At 55.4% G+C, this 21039-nt stretch overlaps 1 protein-coding gene across 28 annotated transcripts; it reads left to right on the plus strand.

Moving 5' to 3' along the window:
* Position 1: 1 nt before the first annotated feature.
* On the plus strand, positions 2–20740 carry MED25 (mediator complex subunit 25). Of its 28 annotated transcripts, none has more exons than XM_077980851.1 (19): positions 2–188; positions 283–328; positions 1748–1872; positions 2444–2541; positions 8305–8403; positions 8829–8949; positions 9796–9958; positions 10098–10228; positions 10532–10619; positions 10716–10909; positions 11355–11483; positions 11958–12043; positions 12122–12179; positions 12330–12437; positions 15335–15526; positions 15886–15957; positions 16075–16293; positions 16574–16754; positions 18930–20740. In XM_077980851.1, the coding sequence occupies exons 5-19, from the start codon at positions 8309–8311 to the stop codon at positions 19172–19174; spliced, it is 2082 nt and encodes a 693-aa protein (XP_077836977.1). In that variant the 5' UTR covers positions 2–188; positions 283–328; positions 1748–1872; positions 2444–2541; positions 8305–8308; the 3' UTR covers positions 19175–20740. The 28 variants fall into 28 exon arrangements, with proteins under 28 accessions (XP_077836977.1, XP_077836988.1, XP_077836990.1 ...); XM_077980862.1 differs by having other exon boundaries at positions 19059–20740; XM_077980864.1 differs by lacking the exon at positions 18930–20740 and adding an exon at positions 17193–17325.
* The last annotated feature ends 299 nt before the right edge of the window (positions 20741–21039 follow it).

Here is a 21039-nt window from a genome sequence, read left to right on the forward strand (position 1 = left end):
CATTCCGCGGTGTCGGCTGCGGCGGCTGTGGCGGTGGCGGCTACCGCACGGGGTATGGTCCCCGGGTCCGAGGGCCCGGCCCGCGCCGGGGGCCTGGTGGCCGACGTGGTGTTTGTGATTGAGGGTACGGCCAACCTGGGACCCTACTTCGAGGGACTCCGCAAGCACTACCTGCTGCCGGCCATCGAGTGAGTGCCGTTTCCGCGGCTCTAATCCCGCCCTCCCATTTCAGTTTCCACAGCTTCTTGCCTGACTCCGACCTTTCACCTCCGACCCTCACAGGTATTTTAATGGTGGTCCTCCTGCTGAGACGGACTTCGGGGGAGACGTGAGTCTTGGGACTCCTGGGTCTGAGGGAGGAGGGGCTGGGGGCCTGGACTCCTGGGTCTGAGGGAGGAGGAGTTCGGGGTCTGGACTCCTGGGTCTGAGGGAGGAGGAGTTCGGGGTCTGGACTACTGGGTCTGAGGGAGGAGGAGTTCGGGGTCTGGACTCCTGGGTCTGAGGGAGGAGGAGTTCGGGGTCTGGACTCCTGGGTCTGAGGGAGGAGGAGTTCGGGGTCTGGACTACTGGGTCTGAGGGAGGAGGAGTTCGGGGTCTGGACTCCTGGGTCTGAGGGAGGAGGAGTTCGGGGTCTGGACTACTGGGTCTGAGGGAGGAGGGGTTCGGGGTCTGGACTCCTGGGTCTGAGGGAGGAGGGGCTGGGGGCCTGGACTCCTGGGTCTGAGGGAGGAGGGGACTGGGGGTCTGGACTCCTGGGTCTGAGGGAGGAGGGGCTGGGGGCCTGGACTCCTGGGTCTGAGGGAGGAGGAGTTCGGGGTCTGGACTACTGGGTCTGAGGGAGGAGGGGTTCGGGGTCTGGACTCCTGGGTCTGAGGGAGGAGGGGCTGGGGGCCTGGACTCCTGGGTCTGAGGGAGGAGGGGCTGGGGGCCTGGACTCCTGGGTCTGAGGGAGGAGGGGTTCGGGGTCTGGACTCCTGGGTCTGAGGGAGGAGGGGCTGGGGGCCTGGACTCCTGGGTCTGAGGGAGGAGGGGTTCGGGGTCTGGACTCCTGGGTCTGAGGGAGGAGGAGGGGCCTGGACTCCTGGGTCTGAGGGAGGAGGAGGGGTCTGGACTACTGGGTCTGAGGGAGGAGGGGTTCGGGGTCTGGACTCCTGGGTCTGAGGGAGGAGGAGGGGCCTGGACTCCTGGGTCTGAGGGAGGAGGAGTTCGGGGTCTGGACTCCTGGGTCTGAGGGAGGAGGGACAGGGGTCTGGACTCCTGGGTCTGAGGGAGGAGGGGATGGGGCTGAGATTCCTGGGTCTGAGGAAGGAGGAAGTTGAGGAGTTCCTGGTTCTGGAGGAACAGGAAGCTGGGAGCCCTGATTCCTTCTCTGAGGGAAAAGAGAATGGAGATCCCAGATTAAAAGTTTTTCTGGGCCGGGCGTGGTGGCTCAAGCCTGTAATCCCAGCACTTTGGGAGGCCGAGACGGGCGGATCACGAGGTCGGGAGATCGAGACCATCCTGGCTAACACGGTGAAACCCCGTCTCTACTAAAAAATACAAAAAACTAGCCGGGCGAGGTGGTGGGCGCCTGTGGTCCCAGCTACTCGGGAGGCTGAGGCAGGAGAATGGCGTGAACCCGGGAGGCGGAGCTTGCAGTGAGCTGAGATCCGGCCACTGCGCTCCAGCCTGGGCGGCAGAGCGAGACTCCGTCTCAAAAAAAAAAAATAAAAAATAAAAAAAAAGTTTTTCTGTTCTCCCCTCCCAGTATGGAGGGACCCAGTACAGCCTCGTGGTGTTCAACACAGTGGACTGCGCTCCCGAGTCCTATGTACAATGTCACGCTCCCACCAGCAGCGCCTATGAGTTTGTCACCTGGCTCGATGGCATTAAGTGAGCTTTTCCCCCACTTAGGGTGGGTTGGGGTTCCTGTGAGGGGCCGTGAATGAGGGATGGCTTGGGTTTGAGCTGCAGGAAACATCTCATACATGAAGCGATTTAAAGGACTTTGAAGGTGATTGTGTTTTTGTCAGAAGTCACTTTTGTGGCTTCTGTGTGCTCAGCAATGTTGCCAACCAGTTTAGAAGTAGGAAAAACTTCCCATTCAGGGAGGCCTGGCTGAGCTCCAGCAGCCACCTTGTACTTCCTGTGTGATTGTCCCCTTTATGTCCTCTCTTTTTCTATTTACCCCGTTCTCCTTTTCCAGATGCGTACATTGTAGTCTCAATGCAGGGGGATGGGTCAGAGCCAGGATAGATCCCTCTGTGGCTTGAATCAGACCTTTTTTTTTTTTTCTTTGAAACAGAGTCTTGCTCTGTCTCCCAGGCTGGAGTACAGTGGCAGAGTCTTGGCTCACTGCAACCTGCACCTCCCGGGTTCAAGCGATTCTGCCTCAGCCTCCTGAGTAGCTGGGATTACAGGCACACGCCACTACACCCAGCTAATTTTTTTTTTTTTTTTTTAGTAGAGACGGGGTTTCGCTATGTTGACCAGGCTGGTCTCGAACTCCTGACCTCACGTGATCTGCCTGCCTCAGCCTCCCAAAGTGCTGGGATTACGGGGGTGAGCCACTGTTTCAGGATTGAGGAGGACGGGAGAGAGTCTTCCGCTTAAAGCAAGAGAATCTTTCATTGAGTGCACTCAGGCCCAAGCAGACTCACGTCCAAAGACGGCCTAGAACAAAGACAGCACTTGACTTTTATACACACTTCACAAAAGGGGGTGGGCTAGCTTGAAGCAAACTTACAGTGGCGTGAAAGCAGGGATACAGAGGCAGGACAAAGACAGTTAATCAAATTGTTGTAACAGGTTTATAACTCAGGATTACACATAACCGTTGCTATGCAACCCAGATGTCCGTTATCTAGGTTTGCCTAGACACGGGCTTATCCCATAACCTTCACTATGGTGCCCAGGCAGCTCAGGCTTCTCATGACCTTCACTGTACTTCTTAGATAAAAGAGAATACTTGAAGTCATTAGTTACAGAGAACAGAAATCTATAAACTCATTCCATAAAACAAAGGAAAATTTGTTTTTTCTTCTCCCTATGTTGAGGGAGTGCTGGGAGAGTCTCCAAGAGCACATTAGATAATATTATCAAAACTTTTCCTGGGTCTGGGCTGTGTCTGTTGCTGCCTCTCAGGCAAGTCAGCCTAATACAGTAAAACTTATTTCTCTTTGTTTTTAATTTTATTTTTCTTTAATTTCCTGCCTTAACACCACACCTGGCGCTGGATCAGATTTTGATAGTTGACATTGTAGACTCTGGAGTCAGGCAGTCTGGGGTCAAATCCTGGCTCTTCCACCACAGAACTAACTCTCAGACCCAGGAGTTCATGTCCCCCCTGTGCCTAGTATCTCATCTCTGAACTGGGGATGTGGATAGTACTTGTATTAGTATTTCATTGTATTATTCTTAGGTGCATAACAGATTACCACCAAACTAACGGCTTCATACTGCAAACATTTATCTAATGCAGTTTCTGTGAGTCAGGGACACAGGAGTGGCTTAGCTGGATGATTCGACTGAGGGTCTCACAAGGCAAGAGTCAAGAGGTCGGCAGGATTGCAGCCATCCAGGGGGTTTGACTGGCGGTGGGGAATCGGCTCCCAAGGTGGTGAGTCTGTGGCTGTTAGCCGCAAGACCTCTCCACGGGGCTGCTTAACTGTCTGACATGGCAACTGGCATTCCTCAGATTGAATGACCCAATAGAGACAGCAAAGAGGAAGCCCCAGGCCTCTTTTTGAGGAAGGATTTCACTCTGTCACCCAGGCTGGAGTGCAGTGGCTCAGTCATGGCTCACTGCAGCCTCGACCTCCTGGGCTCAAGCTCAAGTGATCCTCCCACCTCAGCTTCCCAAGTAGCTGGAGTAGCAGGGACTGTAGCCAAATGCCAGCACACCTGGCTGATTTGTTAAAAATTTTTTTGTAGGTCGGGCGTGGTGGCTCATGCCTGTAATCCCAGCACTTTGGGAGGCTGGGGCAGGTGGATCACCTGAGGTCAGGAGTTCCAGACCAGCCTGACCAACATAGAGAAACCCCGTCTCTACTGAAAATACAAGCGCTCCTCCTGCCTTGACCTCCTTAAGTACTGGAGTGCTGAGATTACAGGCCTTAGCCGGGCATGGAGGCGCATGCCTGTAATCCCAGCTACTCAGGAGGCTGAGGTAGGAGAATAGCTTGAACCCGGGAGGTGGAGGTTGTGGTAGGCCAAGATCACACCATTGCACTCCAGCCTTAGCAACAAGAGTGAAACTGTCTTAAAATAAAAAAAATTTAAAATAAATTTTTTTTTGTAGTGGCTGGGCATGGTGGCTCATGCCTGTAATCCCAGCACTTTGGGAGGCCAAGGCGGGCAGATCACCTGAGGTCAGGCGTTCAAGACCAGCCTGGCCAACATGGTGAAACCCCGTCTTTACTAAAAATAAAAATGGCCGAGCGTGGTGCCTCATGCCTGTAATCCCAGCACTTTGGGAGGCAGAGGCGGGTAGATCATGAGGTCAGGAGGTCGAGATCATCCTGGCTAACAAGGTGAAACCTCCTGTCTACTAGAAATACAAAAAATTAGCCGGGCGTGGTGTTGGGCACCTGCAGTCCCAGCTACTCAGGAGGCTGAGACAGGAGAATGGCGTGAACCCGATAGGCAGAGCTTGCAGTGAGCTGAGATCGCGCCTGGGTGACAGGGCAAGACTCCGTCTCAAAAAAAAAAAAAAGAACCACATACAAAAATTAGTCGGGTGTGGTGGCATGTACCTGTAATCCTAGCCACTCAGGAGGCTGAGGCAGGAGAATCACTTGAACCCAGGAGGTGGAGAGATCGTGCCACTGTGCTTCAGCTTGGGTGACTGAGTGAGACCCTGTCTCAAAAAAAATTGTTTTTTGTAGAGTCGAGGTCCTGCAATGTTGCCCAGGCTGGTTTTGAACTCCTGGTCTCAAGTGATCCTCCACTTCAACATCCCTAAGTGCTAGGATTACAGGCATGAGCCGCTGCACCCAGAGGCCCCACTGGGCTCTTTGTAATCAAGTCTTGGAAGTTACATGTCATTATTCCTGTTACATTCTTTTTTTTTTTTTTTTTTTTTTTTTTTTTTTGGAGACGGAGTCTCGCTGTCGCCCAGGCTGGAGTGCAGTGGCCGGATCTCAGCTCAGCTCACTAGAAGCTCCGTCTCCCGGGTTTACGCCATTCTCCTGCCTCAGCCTCCCAAGTAGCTGGGACTACAGGCGCCCACCACCACGCCTGGCTAGTTTTTTGTATTTTTTAGTAGAGACGGGGTTTCACCGTGTTAGCCAGGATGGTCTCGATCTCCTGACCTCGTGATCTGCCCGTCTCGGCCTCCCAAAGTGCTGAGATTACAGGCTTGAGCCACCACGCCCGGCCCACATTCTTTTTTTTAACCTGAGACAGGGTCTTGCTCTGTTGCCCAGGCTGGAGTGCAGTGGTGGGATCATAGCTTGCTGCAGCCTCAACCTCTTGGGCTCGAGTGATCTTCCCACCTCAGGCTCCTGAGTAGCTAGGACTACAGGTGGGCAACACCATGCATGACTGATTTCTTTATTTTAATTCTTGTAGAGATGAAGTCTTGCTGTGTTGCTCAGACTGGTTTTGACCTCCTGGCCTCAAGCGATCCTCCTGCCTTGTCCTCCCTAAGTGCTGGAGTGCTGAGATTACAGGCCTGAGCTGCGGTGCCAAGTCCACTTCTGCCATATTGCATTTAGTGTGCAGTATAAGCCTGTCCCATTCAGTGTAGGAGGAGACTGCACAGGGTGTGAATTACAAGAGGCTGAATTGCTGGGTGCTGTATTGGGGGCTGGGTACCACAATCTCATAGGGATGTTTGGAGAATTAAGTTAGTTGATGACTGTTTAATACAGTTCCTGGCATGTATTAAGTGCTGTGTAAGTGTTTGCTAGGATTTTGTGCCTCACTTTCCTGGTTTGCAGATGGATAATTGTAGTGTGTATCTCCCTGTTAGAAGGATCACAGGAGCTAAGTTGTGTACTGTGTTTCACTTAGGGCCTGGTGTGCAGTCAGGATTCATTAAACAACACCTGTTCGTAGTAGCTGCCGTTACCTCTGTACGCTTCTGGAGCAGGTGTTTGTTGAGCATCTGCTTTGTTCCAGGATGTGTGTACAAGTGCTGGGTGCAGGATGTATAGTGAAAAGGTGACACAGAAGCTTTCCCTTTGTGATAGCTGGAATTTGTAGGTGACATAGAGCAGAGTTTCTCATCCTTGGCCTTAGTGACCCTGTGGACACAATCATTTCTTGTAGTGGGGGCTGTCCTGGGTATTGTAGGATGTTTAACAGCATCCTTGGCCTCTACTCACTAGATACCAGTAGCCCCCTCCCAAAGATGTGACAACCAAAAATGTCTCCAGGCATTATAAAATATGCCCTGCCACATGGCCCTGCCAGGCCTCCAGTGCGCTGAGTACTCAGCAGACGGTTCCTAGGCCTTGTGTGACCTGGGGCTCAGACACCTTGGTGTCTCTCATGGAGGACTGCACATGGTGTGGAGAGAAGCTTGACAGCTGCAGTATCAGGTGATCTATGATGTGATTAAGGGCAGGCCCTAAAATTAGGTGGCACGTAGGGAAGGCTTCCTGCAGGAGGGCACACCAGGATGGGTGTCGTAGCTTCACTGGATTCCATCTGGGCTGGAATGGGTGTGTTCCAGCACATGCAGAGACCTGGATGTCTGGGCTTCATCAGTCAAGAGGACCTATAGGCGCGGGCATGGAGCAGGAGAGCAGGGTGCAGGACTCAAAGGCCTCGGATGCCAGGCCAAGGGCCTGGGTTGGTTCCAGCCTTGATGAACAGGGTTGGGCTTGTAGCCATTTGTTCATTTAGCTTACATTTCCTGAGGCCTCCCGTGTGCCCCACTGTGGTGGGCAAGCCTGGGGGTGAGAGAGGACTCAGACCCCATCCCGGCCTTGGGGGAGGTAGGGTCAGAGACCACATTTCAGAGGGACAGGGCCCTCAAGACCCTCAGAGGGGCGCTCAGTCTCCACACACGTCCCCTGCAGCAAAGATCAGCCTCTTACAACTATGTGACTGGAAGAATGGTGGCAACCACAGCTGCCCTTGAGGAGAGGCCATCCCCAGGCCACAACCCATGTGGGACAGATGCTGCGACGCAACTGCAGATCAGGCGGAGGAGAAACGAGAGTCTGTATGTGTTAGTTTCCCAGGCTGCTGTAGCAAAGTATGAGAAACTGGCCAGAAGAATGGAAATCGATGTCTCAGGGTCTTGGAGGCTGGAAGTCCAAAATCCAGGTGGTAGGGCCAGGCTGTCTCTGAAACCTTATAGGGGAAGGGCCCTTCTGCCTCTCCCGGCGCCTGGTGCGCCCAGACCTTCCTGGCTGAGGCTGCATCACCCATCCTCACGTGGCCTCTCCCTGTGTCTCTGTGTCCCTGTGTCTTCCCTCTGTATGTGTGTCCGTGTCCACGTTTCTGCTTTTCACAGACACCAGCCATAGTGGATTAGGGTCTGCAATTTAACTCGATTACCTGTGTAAAGATCTTTCCAAATCAGGTCACCTTCTGAGGTACTGGGACTTAGGACCTCAACTTGTCTTTTTGAGGGGGGCACACTTCAGCCCATAAGACTGGGAGGACAGAGGAGGCCCCCATCTCTGGCCGGGAAGGTGAAGTGGGGCCAGGACTGATTTGGAGCAGACAGCCCAGAGAGGGAAGGGGACAGCAGGAGGCTGGGCAGGGAGTCAGTCACTCCAGGGTTGGAGTCAGCACAGGATCCTAGGCTTGGGGTTCCCAGCCCTTTCCCATTCCCTCCCAGTCCTCATGATTAAGACAATAAATGTCGGCTGGGCGCGGTGGCTCACGTTTGTAATCCCAGCACTTTGGGAGGCCGAGGCGGGTGGATCATGAGGTCAGGAGACCGAGACCATCTTGGCGAACACGGTGAAACCCTGTCGCTACTAAAAACACAAAAAATTTGCTGGGCGTGGTGGCAGGCACCTGTAGTTCCAGCTACTCAGGAGGCTGAGGCAGGAGAATGGCATGAACCTGGGAGGTGGAGCTTGCAGTGAGCCGAGATTGCGCCACTGCACTCCAGCCTGGGTGACAGAGCAAGACTCCATCTCAAAAAAACAAAAAAACGCACACAACAAGTGTCCCCTGTCCTGTCTGGTACTGATGCTGTGCTAGCACCAGGGATCGGGTAGGGAACTCAGCGGTGTCCCTGTCATCCCAAGGTGCATACTCCAGGATAGGGTGGGGGACAGCATGGGAGCAGGCTTTTCAAGCATGGCCTGGGGGCAGGGATGATGGCAACCCTGGGGGCTGACTGCTCTGCCCCTACAGGTTCATGGGTGGGGGTGGCGAGAGCTGCAGCCTCATCGCGGAAGGACTCAGCACAGCCTTGCAGCTGTTTGATGACTTCAAGAAGATGCGTGAGCAGATGTGAGTGCCCCGTCTGCCCAGGCTGGGTCAGTCTCTCTCTGCCTGGCCCGGAACCACTTTGCCTGTCGAGTGGCTCTACCTCTAGCCTCACCCTGTAGGGCATGGGCTCTGTGTCCCCAAGCACGCTGAGCCAGGAGGCTGCAGGTTTGTTCTTGGGGGAGGTCTGGGCAGTGCCTGGTCTCAGCGTCCCCATCAGGAAGCAGTGCCAACTGTGGGTGTCACTCCTGCGTGCTCTGCCTGCTGGGTGACGGAGAGCACATTCCAGAACCTCTCAGGGCCTCAGTGTTGTCAGCTGTAATAAATTATGGGCGTTGCTTCTGATTCCATATGAGGCTGAATATGTGCGCCTCCACTGGTGCTGGGTCTGGGTTCCATCTCAGGGCCCCTGTTGCTGCCGGCTCCATGTCTTCTCTCATTCCTGGTAGTGGCCAGACGCACCGGGTCTGCCTCCTCATCTGCAACTCGCCTCCATACCTGTTGCCTGCTGTTGAGAGCACCACGTACTCTGGATGCACAACTGAGAATCTCGTGCAGCAGATTGGGGAGGTGAAGACTCCAGGGTCTGAGGGAGGAGGGTCTGGGGGCCAGGATTCTTGGGTTTGAGGCAGGAGGCACTGAGGGCCTGGACTCCTGGGTCTGAGGGAGGAGGCACTGGGGGCCTGGACTCCTGGGTCTGAGGGAGGAGGCACTGCGGGCCTGGACTCCTGGGTCTGAGGGAGGAGGCACTGGGGGCCTGGACTCTTGGGTCTGAGGGAGGAGGCACTGGGGGCCTGGACTCTTGGGTCTGAGGGAGGAGGCACTGGGGTCTGGACTCTTGGGTCTGAGAGAGGAGGCACTGGGGGCCTGGACTCAGTCACAGAATAGTCACAGACTGGCGACCAGCTTTGCTTACTCTCTTTTTTTGAAACAGAGTCTGGCTCTGTTACCCAGGCTGGAGTGCAGTGGTGTGATCTTGGCTTACTGCAGCCTCTGCCTCCTGGGTTCAAGCAATTCTCGTGTTTCAGCCTCCCGAGTAGCTGGGATTATAGACGCCCGCCATCACGCCCAGCTAATTTTTGTATCTTTAGTAGAGACGAGGTTTCACCATGTTGGCCAGGCTGCTTTCGAACTCCTGGCCTCACGTGATCTGCCTGACTCGGTCTCACAAAATCCTGGGATTACAGACGTGAGCCTCCACACCTAGCCCACTTAGTCTTACTGACAAAACCAGAACGTAGAGTCTCCCGGGGCAGGCAATACCAGGTTTCAGGGTCTCCTGCCTCAAAGCCCAGTGGGAATTGTGGTTGTAGGACTGGTGCTGTCCAGCCACACAGCAGCTGTGGTAGGTTGGGCGCTGGCCCCAACACCCCTATGGAGGGGGCCCGTCATGACTGCTGGGTCCCTCTCCTATAGCGGGGGATCCACTTCTCCATCGTCTCTCCCCGGAAGCTGCCTGCACTTCGGCTTCTGTTTGAGAAGGCAGCCCCCCCGGCCTTGCTAGAGCCGCTGCAGCCTCCGACAGATGTGAGCCAGGACCCAAGGCACATGGTGCTGGTTCGGGGGCTCGTGCTGCCCGGTGAGGCCTGGGCACCGCGCGCGGGGATCGGGGGCTCAACGTGTTTCCCAGCTCCCTCTGACTTGGATTTTGGATTTCTCTCCCCTTTCTCCATCTTGAATCCCTTCTTTCCGGGGTTGGCCATCCCTCCTGCTCTCAGTTGGGGGTGGCTCTGCCCCAGGCCCCCTCCAGCCAAAGCAGCCAGTCCCCCTGCCTCCTGCCGCACCCTCCGGTGCCACTCTCTCAGCAGCTCCCCAGCAGCCTCTGCCCCCCGTCCCCCCGCAGTACCAGGTATGGATGTTTCCAGGAAGGGACATGCTTCTGGGGACTTGCTGGAGCCCTGGCCCCTGGGGAGAGATCTAGTTGCATGTTGGAGCTTGTGGGATGATGGGAGTCCCATGGGACATTGGGAGGGTGGGACTCCTGGGGCCATGGAAGCTCATCTGCTAGGTGATGGGTGTCGTGAGCTTCTGAGCTCTCCCAGCTGGGGCAGCTGTGCCTTGTGGGGCCGTGGGTGGTGTGACCTCGTGGGACACCAGGATTGGAGGGCCATGGTCCTCACCAGTCCCTTTCCTTCTTCCCTTCTACCCACAGGTTCCTGGGAACCTGAGTGCAGCTCAGGTGGCCGCCCAGAATGCAGTGGAGGCCGCCAAGAACCAGAAGGCTGGGCTGGGCCCTCGCTGTGAGTCCTGGGGCGAGAATGAAGGGGCGGGCAGGGGCCAGGCAGGCCTCCCTCCACACACTTGTTCCTCACTTCTTCCCTTGGTCTCTCCCACAGTCTCGCCCATCACCCCTCTCCAGCAAGCTGCTCCCGGAGTGGGTCCCCCCTTCAGCCAGGCCCCAGCTCCCCAACTACCCCCAGGACCCCCTGGTGCCCCCAAGCCACCACCTGCTTCCCAGCCCAGTCTGGTCTCCACCGTGGCCCCTGGCTCCGGTCTGGCTCCCACAGCGCAGCCCGGGGCACCGTCCATGGTAGGTGCCTGCACACCTCCTGCCCCCACTCCTTCCTCCTGCTGCCCACAGCTAGGACAGTTAGAGGATGAGTCATTTGCCTTCCAGGGGGGTGTGGATCTGGTGGCCCTGGGGCCTTGGGGGTTCGTGGTACGTGTGCTGCAGATGCCTGAGATGAGGGTCTGGGGACGGAATGGGGAGGCTCATGGCTCCAGGTGGGTCAGGGCTGTTCTGAGAAACCCAAGGAATCCCTGGGTTTGGGAGTCCGGGGCATCACACAGCTTATGAGTCCTGGAATCCTGCAGCATCCAAGCATTTCGGGTCCTGGGGCTGGCCAAGTGCTCTTCTGGGAATGGATGAGCAGAAGAAGGGGCCTTTCCTTCTTCCTGGTTTGCCCTCACAGGATGGCCCCTGGAGGCCCCCCTCTTTCCCCATTCTCATGGCCCTCCTTCCTCCTCTCTGGCAGGCAGGCACTGTGGCCCCAGGAGGGGTGAGTGGCCCTTCCCCAGCCCAGCTAGGAGCCCCAGCCCTCGGTGGGCAGCAGTCAGTCTCCAATAAGCTTCTGGCATGGAGCGGGGTCCTCGAGTGGCAGGAGGTGAGGGGCCTGAGGGTCCATTGGGCACTTGGGACTCCTGGGGCCATGGGGCTGGGCATGTGGGACTCATGGGTCACATGCATGGGGTTTGCAATGCTGGGTTTGGGGGCATTCCTTGGGCTGGACCCGTGGGATCCGGGACCAGGCCAGGAGCCCCATGGCGCAGTGGGACTTGCGGTACAGAAGAGAGTCCCCATGCAAAGAACCCAGAAAAGCCTAGGATTTGGGGCCCAGAGAAGGGCCCAGGTGATGTAGCACCTGGGGCACAGTGGATTGTGGGATTTAGGGGCCGGGCACGTAGCCCTAACATTTGAGGAATTGAAGGTTTGCTGGTCTGGAGGAGGGGCCAGGGGCTCATGGGACTTAAACTGGGGAACATCCTGAGCTTTGGGGCCAGCAGGCTAGGACATGAGGGCTCAAGGGGACTGAGGCTTATGGCCCTTTTTACTTTGACATGCTCTTTTTCCCCCTCAGAAACCCAAACCTGCCTCAGTGGATGCCAACACCAAGCTGACACGGTCACTGCCCTGCCAGGTCTATGTGAATCATGGCGAGAACCTGTAGGTGACTGTCGGGTGGGGTGCGGTGGGGCTGGGGCTGGCCCCCTCCTCACACCTCTCCTGGCATCACCCCCCCAGGAAGACTGAGCAGTGGCCCCAGAAGCTGATCATGCAGCTCATCCCCCAGCAGCTGCTGGTGAGTGGTGGTGGAGGGCCAGCCCTGCTGCCAGGCAGCCCTCACCCTACTGTCTCTTCCCTGTTCCCTGCCCTACCCCCACTCCCTGCCTCGTGTCCCCACCTCACTTGCCCACACCAACATGCCAGCTGACTTCTGTGTCTCCCGCAGACCACCCTGGGCCCTTTGTTCCGGAACTCAAGGATGGTCCAGTTCCATTTCACCAACAAGGACCTGGAGTCTCTCAAAGGCCTCTACCGCATCATGGGCAATGGCTTCGTGAGTCCAGGGCATTGGGGGCCGAGGGGCATTAACTCTTGTACTGCTTTCTGCTGACCTTTGAAGGGAATCCCAGAGTGCCTGGGCCCATGGAAGCCGTTTTTGATGGTTGGGTGGACTTCATGCCCTTAGGTTCCTCGCCTTTCTTCTAGAGCCTTGACTTTTATTATAATCATCGTATGCACCAGATTGAGGGATATTCCACATTAAAAATGTGAGCTGGATGTGACTGGAGCAGTTAGGAGGAAGCTGTTGATTCTGGCATGGGTTTATGGGATGTGTTGGTTTCCTGTGGCTGCGGTAACACATTACCACAAGCAGAGGGGCTCAAAACAACAGAAATGTGTTCGATCCCAGTTCTAGAGGCCAGAAGCCCAAGGTCAGGGTGTTGGCAGGACCGCGCTCTCTCTAGAGGCTCGAGGGAAGGCCTCCTCATTGCCTCTTCTAGCCAGTAACCCCAGGCTGCAGGTGGCATCGCTCCAGGGTCTTCCTTGATCCTGTGGCTGTCTTCCCTCTGTGTGTGTCTCTATGTGGCATTTTCTGTATCTCTGTGTCCCTGTGCTTATAAGGACATCAATCATTTTGGATTAGGCCCCATTTTCCTGATCTCATCTTACTACAACTGCAAAGACCTTCTTTCCAGATAGAGTCTGGAAAAGGTGCTGGAGACTGGAACCTCAGTTTAGCTTTCTGGTTTTGTTTTTTGAGACAGAGTTTCACTCTTGTCACCCAGGCTGGAATGTAGTAGTGCAATCTTGGCTCACAGCAACTTCCGTCTCCCGGGTTCAAGCGATTCTCCTGCCTCAGCCTCCCGAGTAGCTGGGATTACAGGCATGTGCCACTATGCCTGGCTAATTTCTGTATTTTTTAGTAGAGACAGGGTTTCACCACGTTGGCCAGGCTGGTCTCGAACTTCTGACCTCAAGTGATCTGCCGCCTTGGCCTCCCAAAGTGCTAGGATTACCAGTGTGAGCCACCGCACCCAGCCTCAGCATAGCTTTCTGGGAGACACAGTTCACCTTGTAACTCGGGGAAGGAGCAGATCAGTTACTTCTGTGCACCAGGCATTCCTGCACGAAAGAGGACCTTAGGGATCACCTCATGGGATCCTCACAGAACCGTGTGAAGAAGGCATTCCTGAGAGTTAGGAGTGCTTCTGGCTGCAAATAACATAGTTTTCCAAACAAATAGATAATTGGGGGCACTCAGAAAAAATTTTCTCTTATGATTCTGTGAGTCACCTGGGCTCAGTGGCCATCTCGCTTGGGGACTCTCATGGAATTGCCATCAGATGGCAGCTGAGACTCTGGTCGTCTGAAAGCTTGACTGGGCTGGATGTTCAAAATAGGCGCTCCTCATAGGCCGGGCGTGGTGGCTCATGCCTGTAATCCTAGAACTTTGGGAGGCCGAGGTGGGCGGATCACGAGGTCAGGAAGATTGAGACCATCCTGACTAACACGGTGAAACCCCATCTCTACTAAAAATACAAAAAATTAGCCGGGCGTGGTGGCGGACGCCTGTAGTCCCAGCTGCTCCGGAGGCTGAGGCAGGAGATTGGCGTGAACCCGGGAGGCGGAGCTTGCAGTGAGCCAAGATCGCACCACTGCACTCCAGCCTGGGACAGAGCGAGACTCCGTCTCAAAAAACAAAACAAAACAAACAAAAACAGCTCCTCACACAGCACTGGCTGTTGGCTGGGGCTTGGCTAGGACCGGCCATCCCAGTGTCTGCACATGGCCTGTCCACATGGCCACACTGTGGCAGCTGAGTTCTGAGAGGACAGGCGTTGTAGGAGCAGGCATTTATTTTTTTGCACAGAACAGGACATCCAGAGGGGGCCAGCTATTGGGGTTGGTTTCATAGGTCTGTGACATCAGGGGCAGGGCCCTGTGGTTCTCTTGACCTCTCCTGTATAGTCACAGGGTAGCTCCCATGGCTCCAGGCATTCCGTATGCCTTCATGAAGGAGGGGAAGGGGGCTGTGTATTTCCCTTTCTTCAAGACAGCAGAGACTTTCTCAGATTCCCGAGCAGGCCTCCCTTTCACCTCCTGGCCCAGACCTAGGCCACTGGGCAGCACCTAGTTGATGGGAGGCTGCTGGGAGCAGATATCCATGACTGTCTGGGGCTGGGACATGTTGCAGCCCCAGGTGGCATTGGGAATGCAGGGGAGGAGGACACTTGGATTTGGATTAGGCAGCTAGCAGTGTCTGTCTCAGGCAGGAAACTGAGGCTCAGAGAAGTCAGCTCACTTGGCCTAGGTCAGCCTCGCCTCCCTCAGGAGCCCCTGCCCTGAATGCTCCATGTGTTACCCCCCTGATGACCAGTGATGTTTCCTGGGTGCTTCCTGTGGGCTGAGCCTCGGGCAGGGCTCTTGCTGTGGATCGGACATCCCATAGTCACAGCGACCCTGTGATGTGGGAGCACTCCCCGTGGGGTACACTGGCCGATGCTGAGGCCTGGAGGATCTCTTGAGGCCCGGGGTCCGACACCACCATTGATCACAGGCCTGTGGGTACCGACCGCGCTCTGCATCTAAGCCTCTCTGTCACGGCTGTGACTCTCAGCAGCCCTTTAAGGAGGCAGCCGTGGCATTTAATGCCCAAGGAAACTGGGGCATCCCATGAGGAGCAGGTGATGGCCAAAGGTTGAAGAGCTGGGCTCCAGCGCTTTCTCTCCACTTTCCCTCTCAGTGCGCAGCCAGAACCCCAGCTTGCCCTGAGTGCCTCAGTTTCTGTCTCTGGAGCAGCCCACAGCACACCTGTTCTCCTCAACCTTCTATAGCAGAAACCTCACCTCCCCTTGCCCAGGGGGCCTCTAGAATCTTCTCGAGTGGGGAGGGGGTCAGGGCTCCCTCTTTCAGGGCATAAATGGTTCTGAAGAGCTGTTGTCCACCCAGGCGGGCTGCGTGCATTTCCCCCACACGGCGCCCTGTGAGGTGCGTGTGCTCATGCTCCTGTACTCGTCCAAGAAGAAGATTTTCATGGGCCTCATCCCTTATGACCAGAGCGGCTTCGTCAACGGCATCCGGCAGGTCATCACCAACCACAAGCAGGTCCAGCAGCAGAAGCTGGAGCAGCAGCAGCGAGGAGTGAGTGGTCACAGTCCCCAAACCAGCACTGCGACCCCCTCCTGCCCGGGCCCCACATGGCCCCCCGGGATCTCCAGGACCACAGACGCCCACCCTTCTCCCAATACATGGCACCCCTAAGCTAAGTCCCACTCAGATTTTCTTGCAGTCTCTCTCCTTTTTCAGCACCCACATCAAAGCCTTGACACAGAGCTTCCTACTGGGGACCTTGAAGCATACAGCGTCCCTCTCAGACCACTCACCCCCAAAGAGAATGTCCCTATCTCCTTACGAATTCCCCTCAGGGCACAGGTCCTCCTGCCTCAGATTCAGGACGCCACCACCCTCAGTTACTGACCTGCCCCTCTCTCCTCATGCAGATGGGGGGACAGCAGGCACCCCCAGGGCTGGGGCCCATTCTGGAGGACCAAGCGAGGCCCTCACAGAATTTGGTGAGGACAGGGCTGGCGGAGTGGGGGGTGGGTGGGGGAGGCCCCAGAGGCTGCTCTCTGTGCCTGCAGGAGGGACGTGAGGCCCGTCTCCCTCACCCCTGTGTCTCTTCCCACCAGCTCCAGCTCCGCCCACCGCAGTCCCAGCCTCAGGGTACTGTAGGGGCCTCTGGGGCCACGGGGCAGCCCCAGCCCCAAGGTACTGCCCAGCCCCCCCCAGGTGCCCCCCAAGGCCCTCCTGGAACAGCTTCTGGCCCACCCCCTCCTGGACCCATCCTTCGGCCTCAGAACCCTGGGGCCAACCCCCAGCTGCGAAGCCTCCTCCTCAACCCGCCACCGGTGAGATGTGGGGGTGGGGTAGTGGGAGTTCCAGATCCTGGCCTTGGCGGTTCTGGTCCTGTTGTCTGGGAGGAGGGAGGTTGACTGTGGTCAGTGGGCGTGAATGGAGACCCGCCCAGGGCTTTAGGCAGAAGACAGACCGCCTTCTCTCTGTCCATCCCCTACCTTTGAAGAAAAACTTCCCCTCACCACTAGCTGATGCGATCTCTGAGCAGTGTCTGTGTTGAGAGGTGGAGAGTCTCTATCAGGAGCCTCTGAGCCACTCTCTGTGTTCTCCCAGCCGCAGACCGGGGTGCCCCCACCCCAGGCCTCCCTCCACCACCTCCAGCCACCAGGGGCTCCTGCGCTGCTGCCCCCGCCACACCAGGGCCTGGGGCAGCCCCAGTTGGGGCCCCCACTCCTGCATCCACCACCTGCCCAGTCCTGGCCCGCACAACTTCCCCCGCGGGCTCCACTGCCAGGTAAGGGGACCCGGGGGAGGGCAGAGGTCTGGACTGAGTGTCCCAGCAGCTCCTGGGCTAGAGCACCGAGACCAAGTGCTTCTGGGAAGTCAAGACATAGGATCCAAGAATGAGGGTTCCCCCACGGGCTGCAGAGCTCTGAGGACTCTGGGAAAGTACAGCCCATGGGTCCAAGGACCTAGTGGGTTAAGAGTGTTTCCCATGATCCTCCTGTGTGTGCTCCTGGGATTGCTGGGAAATGTGGTCTTAGGGCCAGAGAAGTAGTTTTAGAGAAGGGCTCCCAAAGGCTCATGGGAAACAGCATATTTGTAACTAGATGGGGTTAGAAGGTGCTTCTGTTGGGTCCCCCAAGGGCTGCCTAGAAAACTTAGTGCCTCTGGGCCCTCCTGGGCCCAAGGGCCTACTGGGAGATGCAGTCCCTTCCCCACTGCCCCTCAGGTCAGATGCTGCTGAGCGGGGGTCCCCGAGGCCCGGTCCCCCAGCCGGGCCTGCAGCCCAGCGTCATGGAGGACGACATCCTCATGGATCTCATCTGAATCCCCAACACCCAATAAAGTTCCTTTTTAACACACGCCCCGGCTCCCGTCACTGACATCCCCCAGGACTGGGCAGGAGGAAACCCCAGGGGGCATCTCTGTCCTTGTTCTCACTTCAGCAGATATCCCTGGGGCCCTGGGTGGGTGACGCCGGGGCCTCCGTGGTGAGTCAGAGGCAGTCTGGTGCAACCTGGTTCGTGGGAGATGCAGGGACAGGCAGGCAGCGCTCAGGACTCAAGCTCTCATGGAGGTGGCGGGGCACCATGGGAGCCTGGAAGAGGTGTCTGACCCAGCCCCAGCTCCTCAGTCTTGAAAGAGAATCAGCTGTCAGGCCGGGAGGGAAGGAGGTGAGGGGTGATCTGGGTGCAGAGAACAACAGAAACTTTGAATACTCAAAGACAGGAGGAAGCCTGGGATGTTGAGAGGAGCAAATTGATGGATGCTTTTGGAGCATGAGCGTGTAGGGAGCTCATGTGTAGAGAGATGGGCAGGTGCAGAGTTTGAGGAGCTCAGATGCCAAACTGAGCAGCCCGTGGTTTGTCCTGGGGACACAGGAGAACCAGGAGACTTTGAGCGGTGGGGCGGGCTTAGGCCGGCTCTGGATGTCAGAAAGAGCCCTCTCAGCTGTGGAGCGTGATGAGACCAGACAGGAGGCCAGGAAGGGTGAGGCTGGGTGGTGGGGATGCTGGGGACTGGGGTAGAGGTTGGCTTCTGGGGTCAGGCCTACGTGATGGTAGGTGGTGGGGCTCCTGGGAGAAGGAGCTAGTAGTAAGTGTACGTGGTCCAAGGGACGTCCAGGTGACAGGTGCCATTTTGGGAGCTCAGGACGTGTCCTTAGGGGACAGTGTATGTTTGGGGTTCAAGCCACAGAAGCAGACAAGATCGCACATGGAGAGAGGGTGGTCCCTGGGTCCACATCAGAGACTGACCTTCCAGGGCTGTGGACGGGAAGACGGTGGGTCTGTCCCCAGGATGGAATACCCAGCAGGGAACAGGTTTGGGATGTGGCAAGGTGAGGGACCTAAAGGATGGCCTCAGAGACATCCTGAGGGCAGGGGATCCAGACAGGCTTGGAGCGCAGGGCGGTCTCTCCTGGAGGTGGAGAGTGAGTTGTCTGTTGTCGGACTCTGGACCAGTGTTGCTGAGAGCGCGGTCCATGCCTGGACCACCAGCATCCACATCATTTTGGATGCTGGTTAACGTACAGATTCACAGGCCCCACCCCAGGAGAGAGATTGCAATCTGGTGGCCTATGGGCCATGGTGCAGATGAGTTTTGTTTGGCCTTCCCTGTGTTAGCATATGTGGCATTTTTTTCTTGAGTTAGTTATAAAAATCAGGTTAATACACACACACACACACACACACACACACGCAAAATCTGCAGTCTTGGCATCTTTTGACAAGTCAGAAGAATTGGCACCCCTGGGCCCGCCCTTCTGCCTGGCAACAACGGGCTGGAGCTGCCCCTCTCCATGGGGCGTGTGCTCTCCGGTTCGCCACAGTCCCCACCACTCCCTCTTGGCTCCCCTGTGAGGCAGAGAGTCACTGCCTTTGTCACGGGGCTTGCACTGTGGTTGTTCTGTGGTAGCATTCAGAGGAAAGTGAAATCTTTCTTGTACTCATGTCTGTATCACAAGCGGCAAAACGAAAGAGAGAAGGAGAGGGCCGCGTGTTTCGAGAAAAGTGGGAGCGAGCCTATTTCTTTGTGGAAGTGAAGAGCATGCCTATGTGTTTAATATGCAAACAAATCGTGTCTGTGTTGAAAGAATACAACCTGAAACGCCACTACGAATCAAAGCATAGCAAGAGCTACGACCAGTACACAGAGCAGACTCGAGACGCCATCCTCAGCGAACTGAAAAAGGGACTCAAATGTCAGTAGGGTTTGTCTTGAAAAGCGAATTAACAGAAGTGGTGCGGCAGTGGTACGCCGTTCCGGAATCACGTGAGAAGAATGACCTGGGCATTCAGAGCTACAGCAGATGGCGAGTTGATAAAGGAGCAGAGTGACGTGTCCTTTACAGAAACACATGACTGTTGAGACCATTATTTAAGTCTAACGGGCATTTGCGTTGCACAGTGAGTTGGAGATAACTCGGGGGATTTAGAAGTCCAGTTGCTTGAAAGAGTCAAATTGATTGTGGCCTTTTCTTTCGCTGCTCATAAACTATTACCACCCAGTTAGCTTTATTTATTTGTGGTGTTAAGAAACTTGATGTGACTGAAGAAGTCTGTGGCATGGTGCCAAGGCGGGCCCAACACTGGGAAAGGACTCATTTTTTTTTTTGTATATTGAGAGAAAAGTTTCACATAGACTGGCCAGAGTTCTGAAGCACAACTACAGACAGCTGTCATGACAGGGGGACTTGACAGGACACCTTGAGCCAAGGTGACAATTTGGCAAGGACACGGAAGTCGGGTCGTTGCATCCATCATCAGGAGTTGACTTGTTCTGAGCAGCTGAACAGAACACACCGTGATGCTCTCGACACTTCCGCTCCTGGGCTTTAGTCACGAGTGAGTTGATGATGACTTGACCTGAGAGATTTCACAGAAGCTCTGTGACTTGGTTGTGGAAGAAATTGAAACTGTACAAGTTAATCAGCTTGGTTCATTTTAAATCAAGCAAAAGCCACAGTGGGTTCCCCTGAGAAGGTTAGTCAAAGACTTCTGGTCAAGGTTATGACCGTTCTGAACACTGAATATTTCTCTGCAAGGATGTCCACAAACAGCTACTTGAACGTAAGATGGTATATGCTTGGTCCTGGCAAAAACGGGGAATCCACCAGCAAGGAAAAAAAACATTTACTCTTTCCTATGCCACAGTTGGCTTTCAGAAATGAAAGACGTGGCCTGGACTATATTCACCTACGTCCTGGGGTGGAAGACCAAATTCCCCCAAAGGCCCTCGGAATCCAGACTCATGAGAAGGAAGAGACACTGTCCAGTTTGCCTTTGTTGGTAAATGTTTCTTGTGTGAATACAGACCATAAATAGTAATTGAACTATGGTGCAATACGGCGCTGGTTCCTAAATACAAGTCTGTGTGAAGATGGTGAGATTCTACAACTATCTCCAGTAGTTGTCCTGAATATCCATGTTTGGGAGTACCCACGCTTGTGAACAGCTGTTTTCCGTTACGAACCTGAATCAAATTAAACATTGTTCCCAGTTTAAGGATTCAAGGCTGAATTCTAAACTGCCCATCCCCACCGTGCCACCCCAAGGCCTGACACATCTCGGTGTGGAAGGGAAGACGCCAGCCTTTTGGCTTCAACTCAAAGGCGCAAAAAGAATTATGAAAGAGAATTTTAATAATTAAATATTTCTATTTTTCAATTTGTATTTTTTCAATTTTGAATTTAAAAATATAAACTCCAGTATCATCCATGTTTGTATTATGTTCCATGCATTCACCATAGTTCAGTAAAGATCCGATTTGATGATATTTCTGGCCGTCGACTTTTCTTATACCTGGCTAGTTCACTCATTTATGTGACCCGCCTGGCCCCTGTAGGCATGTGAGTTTCCCATCCCTGCCCTGGAACTGCTGGATCCAGCGGGGGGAGGGCGGGGGTGTGGGAGTCGTGTGAGCAAGCTCTCTAGGCGATCCTCAGGAATGTGCGTGTGGAGCAGGAGGCACTGGTGACAGCGAAGAAGTGAAAGTGGGGGATTTCCCAGGCAGCCTGTGTAGCAGGGGTTTTTGAAAACTCAGATGGCTTCAGGGACCAGGCAGGTGATGAAAAT

Source organism: Macaca mulatta, chromosome 19, assembly GCF_049350105.2.
Source record: "Macaca mulatta isolate MMU2019108-1 chromosome 19, T2T-MMU8v2.0, whole genome shotgun sequence".
In the NCBI taxonomy this organism is placed as follows: Eukaryota; Metazoa; Chordata; class Mammalia; order Primates; family Cercopithecidae; genus Macaca; species Macaca mulatta.